At 33.3% G+C, this 26977-nt stretch overlaps 1 protein-coding gene across 1 annotated transcript; it reads right to left on the bottom strand.

Annotated features, from left to right (window-relative positions):
• Positions 1-26977, bottom strand: LOC132728916 (uncharacterized). Its single transcript, XM_060714637.1, has 19 exons — positions 26680-26977; positions 23526-23615; positions 20751-22361; positions 18779-18908; positions 18174-18289; positions 17266-17354; positions 16285-16361; positions 15858-15965; positions 13428-13489; positions 9910-13053; positions 9002-9124; positions 5436-5671; positions 4816-4940; positions 4276-4423; positions 3515-3697; positions 2762-2829; positions 2233-2330; positions 1759-1867; positions 1-1052 (listed from the first exon to the last, which is right to left on the bottom strand). Exons 1-19 carry the CDS (start codon positions 26846-26848, stop codon positions 986-988), a joined length of 6753 nt encoding a protein of 2250 aa, XP_060570620.1. The 5' UTR covers positions 26849-26977; the 3' UTR covers positions 1-985.

Raw genomic sequence — 26977 nt, 5'->3', positions numbered from 1 at the left:
TCACTGTTACAAAACTAAACATGGCTAAAGTTCCTAGTGAGAAAAGAAAACCAACCAAACACTGAGACTGTTCATGATGCTGTTTTACTGTGCCTCACTAATCTGACATACATGTTAAATTAATATACAAGTTCATATAAACAAAATAAACATATGCAATACTGACGGGTAATTTATTAATCTAATAAATAACACTCAGCAGTTACGCATATTTGTCACTTTAAAAATATCTGTTATATTTTATGTACATGTAACATTCATGTACTTAATGAAAAAAAAATATATATATATTATTATCTCACCAGTATGAGATAGGATAAACCTTGCATATATATGAACTAACATGAAGGCATGAGAAGTTCATAAAATCTAGATTATTTACATAAACAACTCATATAGAGTTGCTCAAAATATACAAGTTGTATTTAATATCATATGTATCTAATTCCAAACTAAACATTCTATAATAATAATAATGGATTTCTTATCACTGACTGTACTTATTAAAGCTATAACAGTACTCTCTTAACTTATGCCCTTTTCATTTATATTTTCTTTACTAACAAAACAGTCACCTATCAACAGAATTTTTGAATGCAAACATGTTTCAAATAATTTTGTATTAACATATTAAACTTTAAATGTCATCTAATTGTCGTGCTGTGTTTACATGCAGTGAAAGGGGGGAGGAAGTAATAATTAGTATATCACAGCAATTTCATTTCAATATTTCTAACTTTTCCTTGTATAAATAAGAAAACTTGACTTCAGAGTATAAAACATAACTTTAAAAAAAAATATGATAACAAAAAAACCCCCAAAGCAGCAATAGCATATAACAACACATTATTGATTAATCTATAGCTTATGTCAGTTGTTTACACCTTGATTCTCTTATCTTCAGGAAACACGTATTAACAAGGTAAAAACTTGATGTACATGACATATTGCAGGTTGTGTTCTATAAAATCTGTTTTGCATGATTCTATTTATCTGGTGATCTGTATTTTTTCAAAGATACGTTAAAAACACCTGTTTGCAGCTCCGTATAACTGAAAATAAAAATTTAAATTGCTTACTTGTAAAGTTTTACATGCTGTTTCTGTTTTATGTACATCTTATAATGATGCAATTTTAACTTGTTGTACATGTATTTCCAAATCAATCAATCAATCAAACAAACAATCTATCAACCAACCAACCCAATCAATCAATCAATCAATCAACCAACCAATAAAAAAGTGGCAAGACTGACTTGACTATATGTTACAATGGTCATTTAATTATTCTCTTCATCACTCTCTTCCTTTAAATAGTAGTAGACAGCTGATTCATAATTGAGCCGTGTCACGACAAAACCAACATAATGGGTTTGCGACCAGCATGGATCCAGACCAGCCTGCGCATCCGCGCAGTCTGATCAGGATCCATGCTGTTCGCTTACCAACTCTATTACGAGTAGAGAAACTGATAGCGAACAGCATGGATCCTGATCAGACTGCAAACTTAAAATTACAACTTACTATGTAAAGAAACAGAAATAATCTTAAAATATGAAGAAATAGCCCTTAATATATTATGGTAGAAACATGGTGATAAAAATAATAAATGCTCTCTTATTTTGAATACATTGCCACAGTGTTATATTGGATATTGAACATTTAGACATTTAATACCAAAAATGTCTTTTTCCTTTGATTTTATGTATTTTTTTTGGCTGAGAGCTTTAATACCAGGTGGGCATTTAGATAGACTTACCTGTATTTATGTGCATTTAGAAAAGCAATAACTGATGGTCTAAGTCTGGCCACTCCTCCACGACTGTGACTACCACGTCCTGTTATAATGGTCAGCTTCTTACAATGATCTGTAACCATTAAAGCTACATGTTAATATCAATTAACATGCTGAGGTTTAGGATAGGTACTCATGTCATTGACTTATAGTAAACAATCAATATATATATCCGATAGGTAACTGACCTGTTTGATATTTATAGAAACATGTATTCTTATACTTTTTAATACACGTCTGACTTTATTCAACTTTATTCCTTCTGTGTGATTTTTCTCTAAAACATTCAACCCTGGTTGACTGTGTCACAATATGAGTTTAACCACATTATTTTACTCCTGATTATGACCATATTAAAAACTTCTGTAAGACTTAGCCCACTATAGAAATATAGCATCAGGGGTTAAAATTAAACTGTTGATGTAATAAGACATGTACCTCTTTCTTTCTCTGGTATAATCCTGTTGAGGGCAGCCATTGCCTCATCAACATGTAATCCATGAAGATCTAGAGTGTTCTTCACTATGTCATGATTTCTACAGAGAAAATGTAACACATTTTAACAAATTATATCATAAACAGTTATTCAACAATGGTTAAATACATGTATATCAACTATATCTACCATAGTAAGGAAAGAGGACAAATTTATTGAAATCTAAAGTGCCATTACAAGTTTGTGTAATAAATTCAAAATCATTAAAACAGATTTTTTTTAAAAAACATGCACATTTTAAAGGTAAAGCATTCTTCCTTTATATATGGAACAATGACTTGAAATCATGTAACCAACAACAAATAATTCCTTCCTAAAGAAACAAGTCATTTACATAACAGCAAGCATGTTTCAAACATTTAACTTATTCTCAACTTTAAAAATAGGATCAAAGTAAAACATGAAAACAGTGTATATAAAATATCATTTTCATTATTCTGGGAAGTAGAACAATTTATGTTAAGTACAAACCTTTCTGCAAGGATATATTCTGATGCTCTCATGTTGGCCTCTTTTATTTTCTGTGTATGTTGGTGACCCTATAATAAATATACACCTTTTCTTAAGAAAAGTACATTTTATAACTTAAAATGAACTTGAGAAAATTAATACACATTTTAATTTTTTGCTCAAATTCAGAGTACCAAATATAATTTTTTGTAATTCAAACCCATTCAGTCACCTCTTAGGATAACACAGGGATAAACAGTGGCTGCAATTTTGATGTCTCAACCTATCAAATGCAACCCCTCAGTCACAAGGGGGACCAAAAGTTATAATTGTATTATACTGTACCAGTCAGAGATTTAACATTTGTGATATATTTACCTGGAGATATTCTGTGGAGATATACCAAATATGGCAATTGAAAATCAGATTAAAAGTTATTCTACATGAAAGTTTTTGCAAGTCAGTGGTTTATACAAGTTAATGGCTATAACAATATCATAACTTTACATACTACAATACCTATCCCTTCACTGAGGTCAACAAGAACAGTAACACATTTCAAAATACCTGTGTAACTTCTTGTTTTTCTTGTCAAATACAAATATTAAATCAGGTAAGAAGCGATATGAAATAACACTTTGTAAATTCTAATTATTCTTGTAAAATACAAATATCAAATCCATCAGGTACGTTAGTAATTTATTTAGTAATTCAAATAGATTCAATATATATTTATGAATGAAATAGATATTATCATATTTCCACTTGTCTCACCTGCTGTGAGTAGAAAGATGCAACTTGTTTAAGACCGCGTCTGTGAGCTTCCCTGGCTTTCTGGAAACATTCATGTCTCAGTCGGAAATGTAAATTAGCTTCACCCCGGTAATCCTCGTATTCTGGCTCCATACCATCCTGGTAGTCTTTACTAACCACTGGATGGTAGATATACGAGTCAAGCTGAAAACACACCAATTTCTAATGTCATACTTGAGACAATGTTATAAAGGTGGCATTTATTTTCTTTAATTGAAAATGAAAAATATTTTAATTATCGAAAAAGTTAAAGAAAAAGTTCTTGTAAGTGGATTTTTTTAATAATGACTTGCAATTTTTCATCAGAAGGGCTAAAGTGTTTTATAATGTTGTACAAACATTTAAGATGAAGAAGTTTTTACATCGAATGTGAAATAATTTCTGCTAAAAGCAGCAAAACATAAACTAAAAGTGTTATTCTAACTTCCATACAAAATTCTTAATCATTAAAACTATTCTGAATGCCAAAATGCAAAAGAAGTATGATACAAAAAGATGGCCCAGCTATATGGTCAACTAGTAACACTTTAAAACCTTAACAGGACATCACAAAATAAAAAGCTAATAAAATGTAAAAAGTACCATTTATATAAGCTTAAGGGGTCTTTAAAGGCCTTTGAAATACCTAAATCAGAAGCTTAAGGGGTCTTTAAAGGCCTTTGAAATACCTAAATCAGAAATTGTAGGTAGAAGGACTTATCCACATAAAGAATGAGTTATACCATTTCCTGCATGCTTTGTTGTTTTGTTGCTTCTAAAAGTTTCTCGTCCTGAACTTTCTGATCTGTTGCCATGGTAACCGATGTAGTCCCCATGTGACCTTCCCCAAGTGATGATGCTATGGAATCTATTGTCTCAGATAAGTTGAAGCTGAAACAATGAATTGCATATAACATCAAACAAAACATACAATTTTACCCTTTTAACCATTATACCATTGGGACCTTTGCCACCAGTATGAAGCCACAACCTGCAAATCTGTGCAGTCTAACAAGGCCACTATATACTGTTAGCTAACAAACTTCAAATTTTTTATTTGGATATTCCCAAAACTGATCATAGACAGTCTCATAATAGAAGGCAGCTGAAGGGTTAAACAAATATTATAGCATGCATTATCTTATGTTGCTTTCAGTACCCAAACATTCAAAATTCTCCTGGTATTTGTGTTCTTTTTGTACCTTACCCTGCTATCTACATCTTATATGTTACTTATGTTTTAATAATGTTATTATCAGTAACAAATCAGAATTTTCACTAACCAATTTGCCTGAAATATTTCATCCAGTAGTTTTTTATCCAGCGTAGGAAACCTTCCATACAGTTTCTGTCTTTTCAAGCAAGTAGCCATAGCAGTCGGTCCCCCTTCCTTCTCCAGCAATCTTACCTAGAAATATATTACATATCGTATCTTAGAACATTCTTCTATACTTCTTACACTGTATAGTCTGTATACACTGTATACATATGCTGACATGATTATTCTTCAAGTTTAAGTTTAAAATACATACATGTAAAGAGCTGTCAGTAGAACAGAATGCTCAACTACTCTCAGTGGTTGATAGTAATATGAAGAGCATAGATAATGTGGAACTTTCTTTGTTCAAAAAAGGGCAATAATTCTGTCAAAATCCATGTTCGAGTTATGGGCCTTGGAAAGTGACCACCTATCATACTTTCTAATAAGTGTTAGTTTCAACCAACACCCTTAGATGATAACTTGCTAAAAAAAACTTAATCAAAGTACGAGGCCAGCACAGAAGGATTACAAAAGCTCTCCCTATTCTTTAAATAGCCAAGCTAATTTCAAAGTTAAACCATGGTTAATTTGTTTAAAACTTAAGCAGGGTAAAAATTAAAAATATAATTTATAAAAACTTACAAACTCTTTCTGGCTTTCCTGAATTCTTTTCTCTTCCTGCATTATTTCTGCCAAAGTTTGTTTCCCTCTATTCCATGCTACTGGTTCTTTATGTTGTGGAATGGTTCCCACAACAGACAAGCCAACTAAAGGGGTAGCTTTTCTACCTCTGGGGACATTATCTTCAATTTGATTTTGGTTCCCTGGTTTAATATAAGCATTCTCTTCTTCCTGTAGTTGCCTGGCCAACTCCTCGTCTATTTGGATTTAAAATGTAGAAATTAATTATAGTTAATTACTTACATTACACACCTCCTCTATTGTTTGTGACAGGTCTATATTTTTCGGATAGACTGGTTTAAACAAAAGAAAGTCTGTTATGAGGTCTATCTTTTGCACATGCACAGGTCTGTTCTAGTCGGACAGACCCGGTCATGAAATACACGTGAAAAAATTGACCTGCCAAAGCGTAGACAAAGAAAACATAAAATGTAATCAAAAATTAAAAATTGAAATAAAATGTAAATGATTGTCATAATGTTCCTGTCTTACAAAATCCGGATACATATTTTAAACAAGATAATGTTTATTGAATGCACTAAGCAATTATTCCAGCATCCCCCATTTGCCTCCCCCCTTCCTGTTTTAAAAATGTTAAAATATTTTATTGTTGAATTGTTTGCTACCAAAATTCATCACCTATTGTCAAAATTTCATTGTGCTTAAATACATAAAAACTCTCGTGCAAATTTGTGAAAGTCAAAATAGCATCCATAAATAAATGAATTATTATGTTTCCATTGACATACAAAAATCTATACAGGATGACAAGTGACAAGTCACAACAGCAAACAAGAGGGCCATGATGGCCCTGAGGTCGCTCACCTGTATATAGGCCCCCCCAACCACCCCCCAACATTGCAGGGCCAATTTAACCCAAGGGCTTTTATTTGCACAAATTCGGTAGACACCCATAAGAAGATGTTTCATGCTAAACATCTAAGCTTTAGCTCATTGGGCTTTTTAAAAGAAGATTTTTTTAAAGTTTTTACTATACACATATAGTTAAAAACAATGACACCCATGGGGCCTGGCCAGTTTTGACCCAAGGGCTTTTATCTTAACAAACTTTGTAGACACTTACTAGAAGATGTTTCATGCTTAATATCTAAACTCTAGCTATTTGGGTTTTTTCAAAGATTATTTTAAGTTTTTGCTATACACATATAAAGAAAATCAATGACCCCTGGGGCGGGGCCAATTTTGACCCTAGGGCTTTTATTTGAACAAACTTGGTAGACATCCATTAGAAGATATTTCATGCTAAATATCTTAGCTCTAACTCTTTTGGTTCTTTAAAAGAATATTTTTTAAGTTTTTACTATATACATATAGGGAAAATCAATGACCCCCTGGGGCGGACCCAATTTTGACCCCGGGGCTTTTATTTGAACAAACTTGGTAGACACCCATTAGAAGATGTTTCATGCTTAATATCTTAGCTCTAGCTCTTTGGGTTCTTTAAAAGAAGATTTTTTAAGTTTTTACTATATGCATATAGGGAAAATCAATGACCCCCCGGGGCGGGGCCAATTTTGACCCCAGGGCTTTTATTTGAACAAACTTGGTAGACACTTATTAGAACATGTTTCATGCTAAATATCTTAGCTCTAACTCTTTTGGTTCTTTAAAAGAAGATTTTTTAAGTTTTTACTATATGCATATAGGGAAAATCAATGACCCCCCGGGGCGGGGCCAATTTTGACCCCAGGGCTTTTATTTGAACAAACTTGGTAGACACTGATTAGAAAATGTTTGATGCTCAATATCTTAGCCATAGCTCTTTGAGTTCTTTAAAAGAAGATTTTTTAAGATTTTACTATATGCATATAGGGAAAATCAATGACCCCCAGGGCGGGGCCAATTTTGACCCCAGGGCTTTTATTTGAACAAACTTGGTAGACACCCATTAGAACATGTTTCATGCTAAATATCTTAGCTCTAGCTCTTTGGGTTCTTTAAAAGAAGATTTTTTAGTTTTTACTATATGCATATAGGGAAAATCAATGACCCCCGGGGCGGGGCCAATTTTGACCCCAGGGCTTTTATTTGAACAAACTTGGTAGACACTCACTAGAAGATGTTTCATGCCAAATATCTAAGCTCTAGCTCTTATGGTTTTTTAAAAGAAGATATTTAAAGTTTTTTCTTTCGGTTGCCATGGCAACCAGAGTTCTACATGGAATTAAATTCTTTGAACAATTTTTAAAGGTGACCACCAAAGGAACATTCCTGTGAAGTTTGGATGAAATTGGCTTAGTGGTTTATGAGGAGATGTCATTTAAAGTAAAAGTTTACGGACGGACGGACGACGGACGGACGACGGACGGACGGATGCCGGACGAAAAGCGATCACAAAAGCTCACCCTGTCACTTTGTGACAGGTGAGCTAAAAAGCGGGGAAACGTCTGCGGGGCAACTGTCCAGGGGCAAATGTCCTAGAATCTGCATTGTCTGATACGAAATACTATCAAAATAATTATTCATACTTCAACATACTTTCCATTACAGACCTATTCACTTTATTATTGACAAATTGCACATTTAGCTTTTTTGATTATCATTTTAAAGGGAAAAGCAAAGTTAAATGCAAAATATATATTGTATTTAAGCAGAACGTTGATAAAAGCTTACCTGTATATGCGTTGTGTAATAATTATATTTGTGCGTTACATCAAATGCATCGAATCAGCCATAGCTCAAGCCAATATAGTTTTACGGTGTGTTAGTTGGATATCGGCCTCGTACATTGATCTTCCTGTTTAGGAAAGACCTGGTCACGAATTTCATGAAACACTTCAAGCGCTACGCACTCTCGGTGTCACATGAAATTCGTGACCAGGTCTTTCCAAAACAGAAAGTTCTCGTACTTGGTTGATATCCTATACGAATTTCTCTTAGTTATTCAATGTACTCTTTTGGCATCTTTTCCAGAAGCCCTCTTTAATCCACTTTTTGAGTTCCCATGAGTTAATGATTTGTTTGAGACACCCCTGCTATACAAAACAGATTAATTAAGAGCTTGACAGAATGTATGCACAGATTTAATTATCACATTCTAAAGTTTTTGTTTGTTTTTGGTTAGGTTTTAGGTTGCACCAACACAGTATAGGTCAAATGGCAACTTTCCAGTGTTACAGGTGAAAAAACACCTCAGGTGCTCTAAACATGCATTATTTCAGGCACAGACAGGCACCTGAGAAGAGCCACTGAGTTTCCATAAGCTGGATAGTTTCCTCACATGTAAGAATAGAAAGTCCCTGTGATGATTCGAACCATTGGCCATGAAGGGCAAGTGGTTTGAAGTAAACAGCCTTAACCACTTAGCCGCAGACGCCATTCCTCCCTCTGTGTCAAAACCCTAATCCTATTCCTCTTATATGAAAAGAAAGCACTTTATATGCTCTTTATATGTTCAATGCTTTCTTGCCTCTGTTTAGAATCAAAATCAGAGAAACAAAAGAGGAATTTATTTAGCTTCATCAATCAAGCATGTTTTTCAGCTTAGAAATATACACTATACAAACCTTTGATTAGTTGTTGTTGTTCCCTGCGCTGCTGTGATCTAGTTAATATGATTCCCTTCTTCACACACTGGTACAACATCCACGCTGTCTTACGATCCAACGGCACAGATATATCGTCTTTTGCTGAAAAAAATTCCATGTCATCATCGATCAATATTCTATTTTTTATATAAAGTTCCATAAATATATAACAAGCTCTAATCAAAGTCATTATTTACATTAAACAAACAGATTTTTTACGACTACAACAAGCTAGAGATATTTCAAAAATCACTGTTGTACATGATCACACTAAAATGTATATAGTACATCTTTTTCCATCATTACTACAAGTATTAAATATGTAAGTCTGGTACATTGAAAGGCAGTTTGATCAATTTATGTGATTCTGGGTGAATACATTATTTTGCCTGATTTGACTATGTGACATCATGTCATTTCCTGTGTCAGGGTAAATCATTACTAAAGTATATGTGACACACCGTGTTTGTCTTATAATTAAATATGTAAGAAATTTGTACAACAGGATGTATGTGAACTATTTGAAAATGTCAATTTTTAGTTTTTCCTTGGTTAAATATGATAATATAACAATGTTTATTTAAATCTTAATTTTTATAATATCAATTCAATAGGTGTGTATCATCAAATTATGATTATAAGAGTTTTATAAAAGAAGGCAGGCCTTCCATTAATTTAAGTTTCAAGTCACATTATATAGGTAAAGAAGGAAAAGCATTACAATTTGGAAGTTACAAGCCAAATTAAGGAGTATATGACTTCCAAACTTCCATTAATGGGAGCCATGATAAGTTATTCTGTTTCAATATTTATATACATATAAATGTCAAATTGTTATATTTTCAAGTAGTAAGATAAAATCTTAACAATTGCAACAATTAACTTACTATCGCTTCTATTCCATAGTGGTCCAAAAATATCTTCTAGTCTGCCTATCATTTCTGTATCAATATTTATAGAAACTGCAGGCTTAATGTCGAGATCAAATTCCTCTGCTGCTACATGATTGTCCATCATATCAGTAACATCTACATCATTACTTGTATTAGATCCCGCCTTCTTAACCTTATGAACTGTCTCAGAGTCAGCTCCTGAATTTCTATCAACACTAGAACTTCTTAATCCATCATCATTGTTATCTCTATCACTTTTAAATTCCTCTAACTTATTTTCATTTACCCTAGCATCAGATGTATCATTGTCATCCTCTTGACCACCTTCTGTAATCTGAGCCGGGGAACTATTTGACCTAAATACTGAGAGATCATTTCTTTTAGGAGTGAGACTTCCAATATCAAAGGAAGATTCACTAAGACTAGTTGACCTATGAAGACGAATTTTTGTAATATTGTCATCTTCAATTCTGTCTAACCTTTCTTTCCCTGTCTGTATCAGCTGTTTTTCTATCTCCTCTCTTGATGCAATTTTCTGTTGTTCAACCAGATTAAAACAAATATCCAGCAGGCTGTTCGGCCCACTGTCACTTTTTGAATCATCTTGTTCAGTCATCCCTTGACTTGAACCTTTTTTAACCTCGGCCATACTATCTGTAAACTTTCTTTTCTCATCAGTTGTCAGATGAAGGCTATATTTCCAATCTAGTAGTAAGTTAATAGCCCATTCACAATTGTTTGCACAGTTTTCTAACACACATTCTAACTCAGCTTTAGGCACTGTAGGGAAACAAGTATGTAGAAATTCTACACTTTCTGAATCTGTCATTGTCAGAAGATCTTCTGTAGAAGTACTCTTCTCTAAAGTATGTATTTCATTCACTGAATTTAATTCCACATTTGTATTTAGCCCATTAATAAGTTTCCTTGGATTTCCATTTAAGTATTTAATGCTGCTATCAACAAAACCACCCTGATTTAACCGTAAAACAGTATTAAAATATTCAATATCTGTCATTGTCATTACACTTATAACATCCCTCTCATTAGGCAATTTACTAGGAGTAAAAGATGTTGCACTAGATGCTGGTTTCTCTACACTATGTATAGGAAACGAGTTCCAAGCCTCAGTTTTGAACTTTTCTTTATCCTCTCTATTTAGAAATGGACCCATCAGATTTGCTGCCATTTTCCTACGTGAAGGCTTTTTGCTTTTCTGAGGCAAAGAATTCACTAAGTTTTGAGATGCAAGTGAGCTACCTTCTTTCTCCGATTCATTCCTGACCTCAACCTCTTTAACAGAATCTTCTGAAGGTGTTAAAGATTTGTTAGATTTAACATCTTTCAAAGCTTCTCCATTGTCTTGAAACATTTTCACATTTTTGTTTGATTTCTTTTCAATCTCTTCACTATTATCACAATTGGATTTTTTGTCACTTAAAAGTTCACTATCAACATCATTGTCAATTTTGATAGATTCACTATCATTGGCACTTACATGAACACTTTCTACTACGTTATTGGGTCCCATTTCTTCCTCCTTATCACTTGAAACAGTTTGAATGGCACTTTCAGCATCTATGTATGATTCTTTGAGCATCTGTAATGAACTATTATTGTGTGATGTTACATGAAAACTATCCTGAGATCCATTAGTATCAACACTTGAGCAAATAATTTCCTCATTGTTACTGTTTTCTTCAGCTGTTTTTTCAACTACAAAATTGTTTTCTTCATTATCTCTGTCTGCAACCCGCTCTGCAATATTTGTTGTACAAATATCCATTTCATTCTTAGATTCGCAAACCTCATCTTCATCATTATCTTCATTCAAGCAATTGCTGTTTACATCTTGTACTTTTTCATTTATCTCCTCAACACAATCAACAAAATTTTCATTCTCGAATGCTCCTTCGAGTAAATCATAATTGTTTTCAACTGTTTCATTATCTGATGTATTACCCTCATTTGAGACAAGATCCATGCTCCTATTTCGTTTCTTTCTTTGAGGTTTAGCACCATTTGTAACATTTGAGTTGGAGGAATTACCCTCCCAATCTCCACATTCATTGCCATCCCAAGGAGTATCATCATCGTTTTCAGCAATGTTTCCCCAATATTGTGACTCAAATTCACTCCCGTCCGTGCAAATTTTGTCCTCACTTGAACTTTCATTTTCAATGAATCCAAAACTGTCTATAAACATGTCTTTTCCCATATCAATAAATGTATTTGAATGTTTTTGAGTTTCATTACTGGCAATTTCAGTCCAAGATGGAAAATTTCGTTCACTAGAAGTTGTAACTAATTCATTTGATTTCAGATCAGTTTGCATAGCTTCACTTTCATTGTGTAAACCATTTTTGAGCAAATCAATATCAATGGCTTTCATTTTTTCTCCTTTCAATATTTCACATGTTTTTCCATCACATTCTACCATTTCTATATTTACAGACTCATCAAATTCTTTTTCCGACTTGTATTCATCTCCAGTAGTTGAAAATTCATCAGTGCCAGGTAATTCAAACTTTATTTCATCATTACTTATATCTTTAGCACTTTCTACATCACTAGTCTCCGCTTCCACATCATTGTCTGCCTCAGGAATTTCAGCGGACTGATTAATGATATCATGTAACTTTAGTCCAATTAATTCCTCTGCAGAAGGAACTTCTGAGTCATTTAAGGGATAGAGCATTAACAAAGCTTTCAATTCTTCTTCCAATGTTGTAACATCTTCAATTGAAAGAATTCTATCTCCTACATGTTCATTCACCATTTCATTAACAACCTGTACAGTTTCTGTTGACAAGTTGGATTCCATTCTCTGAATTGCCTTTCTATCTACCCTTTTAACAGTTGGCTTAACAGATACAGGATTCTTTTTTACAGGTGGTTTCCGCTTCTCAATCTGTTGTAAAACACCTGGTGTTTTCAGAGATGGACGTAAAGGTTTCGGTGAGGCATTTCTGGATGACTGGTTTGACAATGATCCAGAATGATAGCTACTGATGCTGTCTGAATCAGATTCTGCAGATCTTTGCTTGCGTATATCTTCAACTTTACTAGAGTTTTGTAAACGGAGATCTTTTCCAGCTTTAATGTCAGTGATTGGACTCAAATTTGTTGAAGTATCTTCTGTAATAAAGAACAAACAAATATCTGTCATAGTTTATCACAATAAAAATTGAAGGATCAATAGGAATATGTAGAAAATTATACCAGCATCATACTGTACCAAGTTTATTTCAAATGATCTTAACTTTAACCTGTCAATGGATTAATCAGCTTTCAATTATCATTCAAAAATTTAACAAAGAAAAAATCAACCTGAACATTATCTATTATTGCTTCTAAATCTAGCCCATTCAGTACATCTATATCATTATGCAATTACCAGTGTATTTTTCAGTAAAACATCAATCAGCAATGGTGACAGTCTTACGAAGAATTAATTTGATTTATTGGTACAGAATATACATGTACTTCTGGTAATAAAAAGTTACACAAACCTTGACTTGTTAGTGTGTTTTCATCAAGTCTTGTGCCCTCAGTATTCTCATTATCATTTGACCTGGAAAAAGAATTGGTGTAATCTTATTTCAAAACCCAAACTTTATGTCTGAAAGAAATCTATCCCCTCTCAGAGATTAAAGATTATGATGTGGTACTTTATTTAAGTTAAAGTGACATTATGCTCATTTTGTCATTGTCAAAATTCGCTGAATTGAGTATATATCTTATAGGATTACCTGTTATAATTTTGATTGACCAACCTTTGATACTGGTAAATGTTTAGGATAAAATATAAATCTGCCTAAAATGTAAAAGGCTGCCCACTCTTCTTATAAATTAAATGTTACAAGTAAATTCTGATGGATACAGAAGTTTCCTTGAGCCATGTGTTACCTATCGTTCATGTGAAGTAAATTACTGTGAAATGAATTGTGGCAAAATGTAAACTTATTTTGATATTCGCCTGTTCACTCACTATACACTCTTACATCAGCATAATGTCACTATAAAAAACAAATAGAACAAGAGTTCCATGATGGCCCTGAGGTCGCTCACCAGTATATAGGCCCCCCCCCCCACCCCCGGGCCAATTTTTACCCAAGGGTTTTTATTTGTTTATTTGAACAGACTTGGTAGACACCCATAAGAAGATGTTTCATGCTAAACATCTAAGTTCTAGCTCATTGGGTTTTTTAAAAGAAGATTTTTAAAGTTTTTACTATACACATATAGTTAAAAACAATGACATCCCTGGGGCAGGGCCAGTTTTGACCCCCGGGCTTTTATTTGAACAAACTTTGTAGATATTTACTTAAAGATGTTTCATGCTTAATATCTAAACTCTAGCTATTTGATTTTTTTCAAAGAAGATTTTTAAGTTTTTGCTATACACATATAAGGAAAATCAATGACCCCACCCCCCCCCGGGCGGGGCCAGTTTTGACCCCAGGGCTTTTATTTGAACATACTTGGTAGACACCCATTAGAACATGTTTCATGCTAAATATCTTAGCTCTAGCTCTTTGAGTTCTTTAAAAGAAGATTTTTTAAGTTTTTACTATATGCATATAGGGACAATCAATGACCCCCTGGGGCGGGGCCAATTTTGACCCCAGGGCTTTTATTTGAACAAACTTGGTAGACACTCATTAGTAGATGTTTCATGCTAAATATCTTAGCTCTAGCTCTTTGGGTTCTTTAAAAGAAGATTTTTTAAGTTTTTACTATATGCATATAGGGAAAATCTATGACCCCCTGGGGCGGGATCAATTTTGACCCCAGGGCTTTTATTTGTACAAACTTGGTAGACATTCACTAGAAGATGTTTCATGCCAAATATCTAAGCTCTAGCTCTTATGGTTCTTTAAAAGAAGATTTTTTAAGTTTTTACTATATGCATATAGGGAAAATCAATGACCCCCCGGGGTGGGGCCAATTTTGACCCCAGGGCTTTAATTTGAACAAACTTGGTAGACACTCACTAGAAGATGTTTCATGCTTAATATCTTAGCTCTAGCTCTTTGGGTTCTTTAAAAGAAGATTTTTTAAGTTTTTACTATATGCATATAGGGAAAATCAATGACCCCCTGGGGCGGGGTCAATTTTGACCCCAGGGCCTTTATTTGAACAAACTTGGTAGACATTCACTAGAAGATGTTTCATGCTTAATATCTAAGCTCTAGCTCTCACGGTTCTTTAAAAGAAGATTTTTTAAGTTTTTACTATATGCATATAGGGAAAATCAATGACCCCCGGGGCGGGGCCAATTTTGACCCCAGGGCTTTTATTTGAACAAACTTGGTAGACACTCACTAGAAGATGTTTCATGCCAAATATCTTAGCTTTAGCTCTTTGGGTTCTTTTAAAGAAGATTTTTTAAGTTTTTACTATATGCATATAGGGAAAATCAATGACCCCCTGGGGCGGAGCCAATTTTGACCCCAGGGCTTTTATTTGAACAAACTTGGTAGACACTCACTAGAAGTTGTTTCATGCCAAATATCTAAGCTCTAGCTCTTAGGGTTGTTTAAAAGAAGATATTTAAAGATTTTTCTTTCGGTTGCCATGGCAACCAGAGTTCTGCATGGAATTAAATTCTTTGAACAATTTTTAAAGGTGACCACCAAAGGAACATTCCTGTGAAGTTTGGATGAAATTGGCTCAGTGGTTAATGAGGAGATGTCATTTAAAGCAAAAGTTTACGGACGGACGACGGACGACGGACGGACGGACGGACGCCGGACGAAAAGCGATCACAAAAGCTCACCCTGTCACTTTGTGACAGGTGAGCTAAAAATTATTGGATCAAAATAAGGATCAACATTAATTTTTTGATCATCTGTAAAATGTGTCCATTATTTCCATTATCCATACTTTTATTTTCATAAGAGAAGATAAATTAATTTATTAAAGTGCAATAAGCTTACTTTGTGTCAGTTTTTTTCTTCTTTAATAAAGTATCAACTGTGATGTTGTGCTCATATCTGTTACACATCCTTTCAATCTGGTCCTTTGGTACGCCATGCAATGTTCGTCTGAAATTCAACAAAATTATAGTAACATACAGGTCTGTAAGTAAGCTGGAAAACTGAAATATTCAGATTAAGGATGACTAAATCAATGATTAAAACCAGTTACTTTTTATAAACATTTTCGCAGTGTTTGGTATGTATTTGAGACATTATTTTAAAATTTCAGCACATCATTTTTTTTTCACTGAATCTTTGTCATCATCAAAAATCTGCTTATAACTAAGATTTCACTGAAAATGAAATGTAAACAATCCATAATTAAAACAATACAGGAAAACATGTTACAGACCCTCAAAGCTTTTATAATGAAGGTCAAACATACCTTGCTAATTCATTTGCTTTATATTTCCAAGGTGTATTAGGCTCCATCAGCTCTATGTGGTAATTGTTTGATACAGCCTGAAAGAAAAAATATTTTAAAAGGCTCTTTATGCTCAATAATTGGTTTGATTTTCTAATTTCTCAAAGCTCTTTAATATTTATTTTTTTCCAAAAAAAAAAAAAAAAAAAAAAAAAAATATTAATGTATCATATGGAAGTCAAAATACAAATTTGTTTACATATTGTGTGACTTTTTTCAGATAACAAGCATCTTACATGCTCTAAAACCATTATTTAAATGTAATAAAATTCAAGTTTATGCTTTCTGAAGAAGTAAACATTTGTTATTGTGGCATAATGTGCCTTTAAATATGTAAATAATATGATTAGCAAATAGACAGTCAACAGCAGCTTCATGCATGGGCAATCAAGTGTTAAATTTCACATCAACAAAAGCAATCACTGGTAATAATTATTACTATGTGAAATTCATTATTGATCTAGAATATTCCTCATTCTTTATAACTGCATTACTATTTATAAATATTTTATATGTTAACATTTAAAAGCAATCAATTTTATGCTAACAAACATATATGCCTGTATATAAAGGGGAAACAGTGGTACTTCCCAGATTCCAGTGCTTTTGTAAACACTGCTTATTTCCTTTAGCAAGAAATCTACGTTGGAATCAGGGTGGAATAATTCTGGCAGAGCATTGTGTGTGTTGCCACTTGTGGAGAGAATGAGTCTGTAGCGTTATTTATTATCATTCAATGACAATGGGTAAATTTGTACAGATAGCAGACTCACCCATGATGTGAAAATATAAAGCCCCTCCTGTTAATTCTAAGTACATGTATAAAGTACATGGTATATGCACATAATAATGTCTATGACACACTCACTGTAATTATTCTTTTAAAAAAAATATGAAATGTTGAGAAAATTTAAAAGAATGTAGATTTATCAAGTGTATTACCATGCTAATATATGGCTTAAACTCCCACGTCTGGGTGTTAGTGTTGTCAATAATCACTGGACTTTTTCCCATCTTCATCGCCTCTTTACCTATAACAAAAATATTGCATTATGTACAATAACAAAAATAATACACTATGTAAATCAATCTTGAACCCATAAAAGGCAGTTATGGTAAATGCTTACATAAGGCCTTGTTTATCTAAGCACATTTAAAGGAACTCCACTGAGGTTTATAAGCCTAAAAACATAACATTTTTATTTTTCACATAAATAAACATGAGCACTTTAAACAGAAATATAAATAAAATATAAACTGAGAAATATACAAGAAATACATTGAAAATCGTATGTTTGTTCTATTCTCAGTCCGATTTGATTGAAAAGTGTTTAAACGCTTTTCAATTTTGTAATAATTATTCTGGAAAAAAGGAGCGAGCTAATGATCTGAAATTTTGCACATAAGTTATTAGTATATCTACATCAAATTGAGTAATAATCTCAAAAAATTATTTCCAGTCCCGTCATGTCAAAAAACCTTAGTCGAGTCCATTTAAAATGTATTTCATTTTCAGCCACATTGTATTACGTGTTCTTTTCCATTCATAAGCCATTGAACACAAGTGCAAATTAGTCACATAAGACAAACTGACTCAAACTTATTATGTTTGCAAATTAGTTACTGTCATTTACATAAAAAACAAAGGAATTTCACCTCTTTTCAGAATCCTGTAAATTGTTTTGGTACATTACAGTTGTAATACTTTCTCTTACTTTTAAAGCCACACTAATAACTATAAATAATTAACATTTTACCCAAACTTCTTAAGTTCTAAAATTCTTATCATAACAATTACTAAGATGTACCATTGCTATGTAAATATCTGTAATTATGATTCTGTAACTTACTTCTTTCTCTGTTCCACTGATGGGCCTCTGTCAGTTTGTCAGGATTGTATGTGTAAATATTGCCTTTCATAAAGTAGTCATCTGTTGACAGAACTATACCATTCAGTTGTAGTTTCCTGGTATACAATGACAAATAAATGACCTCATTTACCAGACCATCTACTACTTAATAAAATTCAATTATTTCATAAGATGCATGCCTGTAGATAAGCAGACCATGTTTTAAACAATCAAACTTCAGAATACATTTAGAGAAATATACATGTATATAAATATCATAAACTGCTTGTTTGACGCAAATAAATGACTATTCTTCACCTTTAAACTGCCTGATTTCTGAAACCTGTTTTGCTCCTTATTTTGAACAGACAATTAATTTATCAGTTATATGACTTACGGGAATCAGCCAAATTACCGGAATCTGCGGAAAATTTGTTTTTTTTATTAAAGAACTTTTAAAGAATAGTCTTGCACTAATTATAAGATATAAACATTATCAAAGATGAAAATTTAAAATTAGTACTGTTAACAGTGTACACCTGGTCAGACTGTACAATAATGACAGTATTTTTTATAACGAGTATGGTGTTAAGGTCAGTACCAACCTGGCTAATGTTGATTTGCCGCTACCAGGTAGACCTCTTACAATGACAAGTACTTTAACTCCTGATTTCTGTAATGTTTGTATCCTCTCCACTTTCTGCTCTATATATGACATGTTGACTAACTTTAATGCTGAGAAATAAAAATACTATAGAGTATCATTTGAACAAGAGCTGTCCGTAAGACAGCGCGCTCGACTTTTTTAGTGCTTGCCTATAATACAAAACATTGACAGTTAAGGGCCATAATTCAAATAAAATCTTTGACAGAATTACCTTCTCCTCAGTGATTTTTTTTCAAATTTTCAAAACAACCTGTGGCTTTCTAAAGGGGAAAATATAGCGCGATAAATAAGAAAAGGGGGAAACCTGAAATCAAATTCCAACAACTGAAAATGGAATTTACTCACACATTTTATGAAAAAAATTAATTTAAATTCAATTTAACATGCATGGTACATAGCAGAGGCTATCTATAGGGACAGATTTCTGTCTTCTAGCTGATGCTGTTAAGTCATGGGTCTGGTAAGGAAGCGTATGACGGCATTTAAGGGGAAAATATATGCATTTTTAGGGGAAAGTATACCTATTTTGGGCTAGGGGAAACAGCCTTTATTCGGCTGTAAAATTCAGTGAAAAAAATCACTGCTCCTGGACATGTTTGGGAATCATGATTGTAAACAAGTATTCCAACTTTCAAATTAATATCTCAAACAGTTCAGTCAAAAAGTGGACTGGTACTAAAAACTTAACCAAGATTCTAAGTCGATAAAAGGCCTTAATTTTTAAAACAAATCCTTGACAGAGTTACCTTCTCTTGCGTACAGATGGGGTAAATGATGTGAAATAGCATTAAAAGTTTCAAAGCAATATCTCAAAGGGTTAAGGCAATAAGTGGATTTTACCCATATTCAATGTATTTTCTAAGTCAAAAAGGGGCATAATTCTGTCAAAAACCTTGACAGAGTTATGTCCTCTTGTCTGTTGATGAAGGTCGTGATGGTAAACAAGTATGGTCAGTTTCAAAGCAATACCTCCAATGGTTTTGAAATAAAGTGAGGTGGTACAAAAAACTTAACCAAGATTCTAAGTCGATAAAAGGCCTTAATTTTTAAAACAAATCCTTGACAGAGTTACCTTCTCTTGCGTACAGATGGGGGTAATGATGTGAAATAGCATTAAAAGTTTCAAAGCAATATCTCAAAGGGTTAAGGCAATAAGTGGATTTTACCCATATTCAATGTATTTTCTAAGTCAAAAAGGGGCATAATTCTGTCAAAAACCTTGACAGAGTTATGTCCTCTTGTCTGTTGATGAAGGTCGTGATGGTAAACAAGTATGGTCAGTTTCAAAGCAATACCTCCAATGGTTTTGAAATAAAGTGAGGTGGTACAAAAAACTTAACCAAGCTCAATACACTTTCTAAGTCAAAAAAGGGCCATAATTCTGTCAAAAACCTTGACAGAGTTATGTACTCTTGTCTGTAGATGGAGGTTATGATGGTGAACAAGTATGGTAAGTTTCAAAGCCATACTTGTAATACTTCTGAAATAAAGTGGGGTGGTACGAAAAACTTAACCAAGGTGTGACGCCAACGCTAACGCTAACGCCGACGCCGGGGCGAGTAGGATAGCTCCCCTTTTCATAGAAAAGTCGAGCTAAAAAACAAATCCATTTATTTTTGTGGCGGGTATACTGTGTTAATTTCAATGTTATTTTAGCCACATATTGCTTATGCTTGAATTAATACCAGACTGTACAATATCTATAACTGCTCATACATACTACTTCATACTTTTCTACATCGCAAATTAAGCAGTGGCGGAAAAAATCCTTAAATCAATGTTATAATAGACCAACTGTCTGGTATATTTTCGAATTTCACAACATTCAGATATATACATCAGTCTTTCCTTAACATACACAATGATACAGTAACAAGTATAATTCAGTAACATAATAACCAGTACAATACCTGGAGGGGAGATAAGCCTTGAGGCCTCTGATGTTGCCATTATAGGCTGTCCTGTAGCAATGGCTGCTCTGTCTTCCATATTATCCCCGACCTTTAAACTTGCTTGCTGAACATACCGGGGCACACCGGCCATGCGGAACAATGGAGGTGGAGCCACAGAATAGACCATACGAGAAGAATAAGGAAGAGGCCCTGCTGGAGGGAATCTATATCCAGGTGGTGAGAGATGATGTGCATGGTTCGGATTCATAAACCTCGATGTTGTTGTTGCTAATACTGTTGGTGGCATGGGAGGTGGGTGATTAATTGTATGAAACATCTGTGGCCACTTTGGTGTGATAAACATAGGACTTCCAGTCAAGTTTGCAACTGGGCTATTCATATGTGTCGTTGGTGGACTTAAACCTGGGCTAATTGATGGACTTATTGTCAAAGGTGATCCAACTGAGACAGTAGTTTGATTTCTTTGAACATTTTTTACTCCTGATTTTATTTCAATAGAACTAGACTTTGGCATTTTGCTAGCAGGCTGTGGTGAAGGATCTTTGACTTCTGTAGGTGATGCTAAAGCAGATTTATTTGTTACTGACTTAGGTCTGGGCACAAATTCTACGGCATCAACAGACAGACCTATTGTGGGTAATGTCATAGCTTCATTGCTTTGTTGAGCAGCTGGTTTGCCAGCTGGTGAAATTACAGTCTGTCTGAAACTGGTTGGAGTACTCGACTTCTCCCCTTCTGAATTTTTAGTAAGTGTTCCTAATTCTTTCTCATCTAGCAAATCTCCATGAACTTCATAGATACATTTAAACACTGTTTCATCTAGTTCTGAATTGCTAATGTTATTAGATCCCATTAACTCACTTAAACCTGCTCTTGTAGCAGCATTCTGTCCGGAAATTAAGATAGGAACGGGAACATCATCTTCAACTGTATCTGGACTTCTACTTAACAAACGCACAGGAAAACTACGGCTAGTTTCTGATCTTGGTCTTTCAGCCTCTTTTTGGACAACTTTATCTGAAGATGGACTTTGTAATTCTGCCTGCAGAATTGCTGGATCATCTGTATAAGATTCTTTATTGGAACTTTTACCTTTACTAGCTGTGCTTGGTTTGTCTTTGGTTAAAGTAACTAAATAATGTTCACTCAGTTTTTGTTTATACTGCTCCCATCTTTGTGTTCCTTCAGCATCATCAAATTGCTGATTAAATGCACTTTGAGCTTGAGATAAAAGCACTGTTTTTGATGAATTAGGTGGCTTGCCTTGCTCTGTATGTGATTTCTGACTACTTACTGAAGATGATGCACTAGAAATGTTAGTCTCTGACAATTTTGTTGGTGCAAAATGGAGATCCATTTCAATTTCATCCACTGCTGATGATCCACTTTCTTGCGCTCCAGATGTATAAATTGGTGGAGCCAAACCTCTGGCAAGAAGCTTCTCTGATGGCCCAACATGATGAAGCTTTGAGGTGTTAGAGCTTCCCTTGTCTCCCCCTGAAGCAGGCTTAGAGGGCCTTCTGATTACCTTCTCTGATGGTGACAAGCTCGAGGCTGATGTGACAGAGCTGTGTCCATAATCTTCTGAGCGAAGAGAACCAAATATTCCTTAAATACAAAATTGTCTCATAAAATACTCATTATCTCTAGTATTTTTTCTTACTAGTTCTATGTATGATTAAAAATAACATTCATACAATTCAAACAGACTTTTATTTAGAAGAGACAAACGAACCAATTCTAAGACAAGTATTGTTCATTAAATGATCAACTTAGTTACTTTGAAGAGAGGGACAAATCATTACTGACTTAACTTGACGAGTCATATGATGGTGCTTAAACAAAAATAGAGTTTTTTTCTTCAAAAAGTAGATTCTAGTAAAACAATATTGACAAGACCTAGAAAATAAAAGTAATGCATGATTTAAAGTTTGTAATGATTCCTCAGAATTTTTGTTGAAACTGTTATATTATGAGCTATACAATGTATGCATCTTGCAAAAATGCTTGTATGAAAGAACTATGGTAGTAAATTGCCATAAAACAATAAAAGAGAATTTGACATGTAATAAATCATTGCTAATAGGTTAAAACCTTTCTGACAATAGCACCATAATATTTTGTTCCGGAACATTTTATTCTGTTTATGAACAATACTAATGTGTGTTAAATGATAGAGACATATTATGTTACAACCCTTTCAAGGATCGTCGATAAGATTACAGAAAAAACATAATTTTATTGTTGATAAATTTTACAAAAATATTTCATAATATATAGCTTTACACCCTTTAATATTTGAATTGTAAAAAGGTGTTCAAAGACAAAACACACCATTTGAATACAGTTTACAAAAATAAACAAAAATTTATATAAATTTGCTAAGGAAAAGAATTGCCCATTAAAAGAATTGTAAACAATATCTTTCTCAGCTCTTGTATAAAAAATTGTATGAAAATGTGCTAAACAATAATATATTCAAGTGATAATTTCATTTGCAGGAATGGCAAACAGCTGTAGATCTCTAGTACTAAATATATATCATGTTTTACTCACTGTTTCTTCTAGAGTTAATATATTTTTGAAATTGAACCTTTTTTTCATTAATAAACCCTTAACCTTAGGGAAACAAAACTGATCTAGCCTTTGCCACCAGTAGCCTGTCAGACAATAATCTTTCTATCTTGATAATGAAACCTCTTGAATTTTAAATGGACTGTTACTAGTTAAAATCAGGGTTGAGGGTCAACATATTAGAAGATATTCACATACCCTCAGCTATTCGATGTAATTTGCTCTTATATTTTCTTTGTTCTTCACGACTTTCTGCTATTACCAAAAGTTTATCAACTGCCTCTTCCTCTGTAAGAAAAAAGAAAGCTAGCATGTAACTTGCTATCTTTAATGGAAGACTTATAGAAATATATCTGTTCGCTATCAGTTTCTCTACTTGTAATAGGGTTGGTAAGCAAACAGCGTGGATCCTAAACAGACTACGCGGATGCGCAGGCTGGTCTGGATCCATGCTGATCGCAAACACACTATGTTGGTTTTGTCGTGACGCGGCACATATATGAATATGCTTCACATATTCAATTGAAATGACTAGTTTTTCATATAAAGTAAAATACTCAGTTATTTTCTTCAAATAATAACAAAAGTATTTTAGACTGGAGAAAGTATAACAATGAGAAAACTGGCATTTTTTAAACAAGGCAAATTAATCATTAGATGTTGAATTTCATGTGTCTTAATTATTAGAATAAGTCAAGTCAAGTCAAAAGATTTATTCAGTAAATAAAGGCCAACGGCCCAAAAAACATGTCATACAAAATATGATATTTAACATTACAAAGTTGTGTCTTATACAAGTTTTGACTCTCATTACGTTTATATACTACTGTGCTATAGAGATCATGAGGTGGTAAATATAAGTAGAGATTTTCTTAATTATAAAATTATCATTTGATGAAAGTAATTCATAAAAGTTATGTTATTCAGTTTCGGAACTATACCAGTTTAGTAAATACGTATTTCTAATTTCTAAATATTTTTTACAATGAAAAAATAAGCAGATCTGTTAAATTGATACCCCCAGAAGTATGATACAAATCTCAATATTTAAGTCTCAATAGAACAAATGTATAATTACTCAGAATAGTCTGTCAAATTCTTTTGCAGATATAATGACATTAAAATATTTATTATTATTTAATTATCAGTGGCGTAGCAACTATAAGGCCATGTATACCCGGGCCTACAAATTGGTCAAGAAAATGACATTTTCAAAAGTCCCAAAAACTACAATAAAAACAAGCAGTTGTGGAGTTGGTATTGGGTTCAAGCCGTATTGTTGAATTAAGTTTGTTTTGGGCTTATGCATGAATTACTGTCCTCAGTAAAGTTTGCATCTAATCAAATGGATAGTTTAAAATTATTGTTTCGAAAATAATAAGCCTCCAGACCCCTTGTATGGGTCTAAAAGTTGAAAAAAGCTGGCTACGTCCCTGATTATTACAATAAAAAATGTCATTTGAATATTGATCGTTCAGTTAAACTTACAATTAAAGGAATCAAGTGTAGTGAAGCACTTAAATTCATGCTTAAATCAGCTTATACATGCCTAATTGTTAGATGTACATATTAAAAATTAAAGATCTCACTAAAATTTCACGGAATCACTTTACCAGGATTCTAAACTCTTTTTTCAGCACTGATAACCTTGACCCAAGTAATGCCTAACCCCGTCCAAAATTAGGACAACCAAGATTATATCCTTACTAAAAATTTAAATGAAAGACATACATTTAAGTCAATAGATACACATGTTCACTTGCAAAGATATAAGGTGGACAAAATCATGTAGATGGATCTGAGACAATGGGCTAAAAAAAAAATTTGCAACATGTATGCCTTTAGAAATTCCTGGCTAGAACCCTGCTAAATTAATTTCATGACCAATTCAGAGTTGTTTAATGGAAATTAGACATATAGGCTGAAAGATTAAATATTGACTTGTTCATCCTATCTTTTGACTGTAACATGCAAAATTGTTTGAAAACCAGTTTTATCATTGTAATGGATTATGGATGTCCCATTCATGTTTAAATATTAATTAAATATTTTTGATAGAGTGTTTACAAGCATATATCACATTCCGGGGCAGAATCTGCTTCTGTGGTAATATAGTGACAAATAATGTATTTACACTTGTGCTGTAAACCAACAATTCCATTTGAAAAATATTTTTGAAAAAAAGGTATGAAACAAGCCTTTAATTTATTTAGGAAGTGGCTAGCAAAATGTTCTAGCCATATGTGAGTCACGTACGGGCTAGCCAGAATACTGTATCTTCTAGCTGTATGGCACTTTTCAAAATAATATGAAAGTCAAATATGCATATGTTATTTTGTGTCTTTAAACATGCATTTTAACCAAGAACCTGCATTTGTCCTTCTATGTATACTTTAATAAAGATGCTCCGTCATTTTCAATTTGTAAAAAAACCCAGGAGAACCAAAGAAATGCACGAGTTGTCATCTTGATAAAAGTATCAAAGTTACATGGTGCATGATAATAAGTACATTTTATATGTGTATGCAAAGTTAAATTTATTTATTTTTAAATAGATAAATATCAAACATAAATTAAAGGCACAATCAATTTGCCTAAATTAATGACTATACAGGGACTGACAATATTTAGCATTTTAGAATGCAATTCACAGAACATGCAAACTTTCCTTCATGATGGACAAACTACATGTACTAGTATTACTGTTAGTAACTGACGCAATTATCAGAGCCCAACAACAATTATTTCCGGTGCTTATTTTTTTATTTTTAAAGGTGATGAAAATTTAACTTGAAACAAAAAAAATTATTAAATTTTAACAATTTCAATTGATGTTATTCATTTGCAATTAAACGCTCTTTTTTTCTCGCCATGGAGATCTATGACAAACACACAAATATCGATATTCATAATTTCTTTACTGTAGCCAACATGGCAAGTAATCTCTCAAAAGTAAACATTCAAAGACAATCACTGTTTCTTTGTTAAAATCCTCAATTAAAGACAAAAAATAACATATGCATTTTCGACATTCATATAATTTTGAAAATGCAGTATGGCTAGCCATTTCCATTTTATTTACCTGTGAGTGTGAATCATTTATTTTCTGTTTACAAATACTGATACTTCTCAATCAAACTTTTAAATCAACATTTGTATGTGCAATGAACATTATTCTGCTCAATGAAAATAATAAAAATTATGATCAGTAATTTCGCCCGAATTGATCTGTGTCGAGTTTGCATGGGGCCGAGATGACACAATCTGACCCGAATCGACTGGAGTGACCAAATGCAGTATGACAAAGAAATATCGTGCATTAATGTTATATATCAAAGAGAAAGTCTATTACCTCTCCAGTTACACTCCTGAAGTACCAATCGGATGACATCTGCATCGATTGCTTCACAAAAAATGTCATGAACATTTTGCAAAATTTTTCTCTGTTCAATTTCCGCAATACTTTCCGCTGATACGGATTTTTGTGGACTAGCACTCCGGCTATTTCGGGACCTTGGCATAGTCGAAACTAATTTCTATGTTACGGCTGAACATGACATCATAAATCACAATATAACAAAAAGATATTGTCATTTTCTGGATTTATTTACTTCGGATACGTGATAATGTGCGACTGCGCAGGATTTCGC

This window comes from Ruditapes philippinarum, unplaced genomic scaffold (genome assembly GCF_026571515.1).
Source record: "Ruditapes philippinarum isolate M1 unplaced genomic scaffold, ASM2657151v2 ctg6910_1_1_1_1, whole genome shotgun sequence".
In the NCBI taxonomy this organism is placed as follows: Eukaryota; Metazoa; Mollusca; class Bivalvia; order Venerida; family Veneridae; genus Ruditapes; species Ruditapes philippinarum.
This window is presented reverse-complemented; position numbering and strand designations above follow the sequence as displayed.

Bases quoted from the DNA above. Each gene is read 5' to 3' on its own strand.
- LOC132728916 (XM_060714637.1), bottom strand. From the start codon at position 26,848: ATGCCAAGGTCCCGAAATAGCCGGAGTGCTAGTCCACAAAAATCCGTA. The intron at 18,290-18,778 runs GTTGGTACTGAC...ATTGTATACCAG, and splicing joins GGCAAATCAACATTAGCCAG to GAAACTACAACTGAATGGTA. The intron at 4,424-4,815 runs GTTAGTGAAAAT...TCATTGTTTCAG, and splicing joins GAAATATTTCAGGCAAATTG to CTTCAACTTATCTGAGACAA.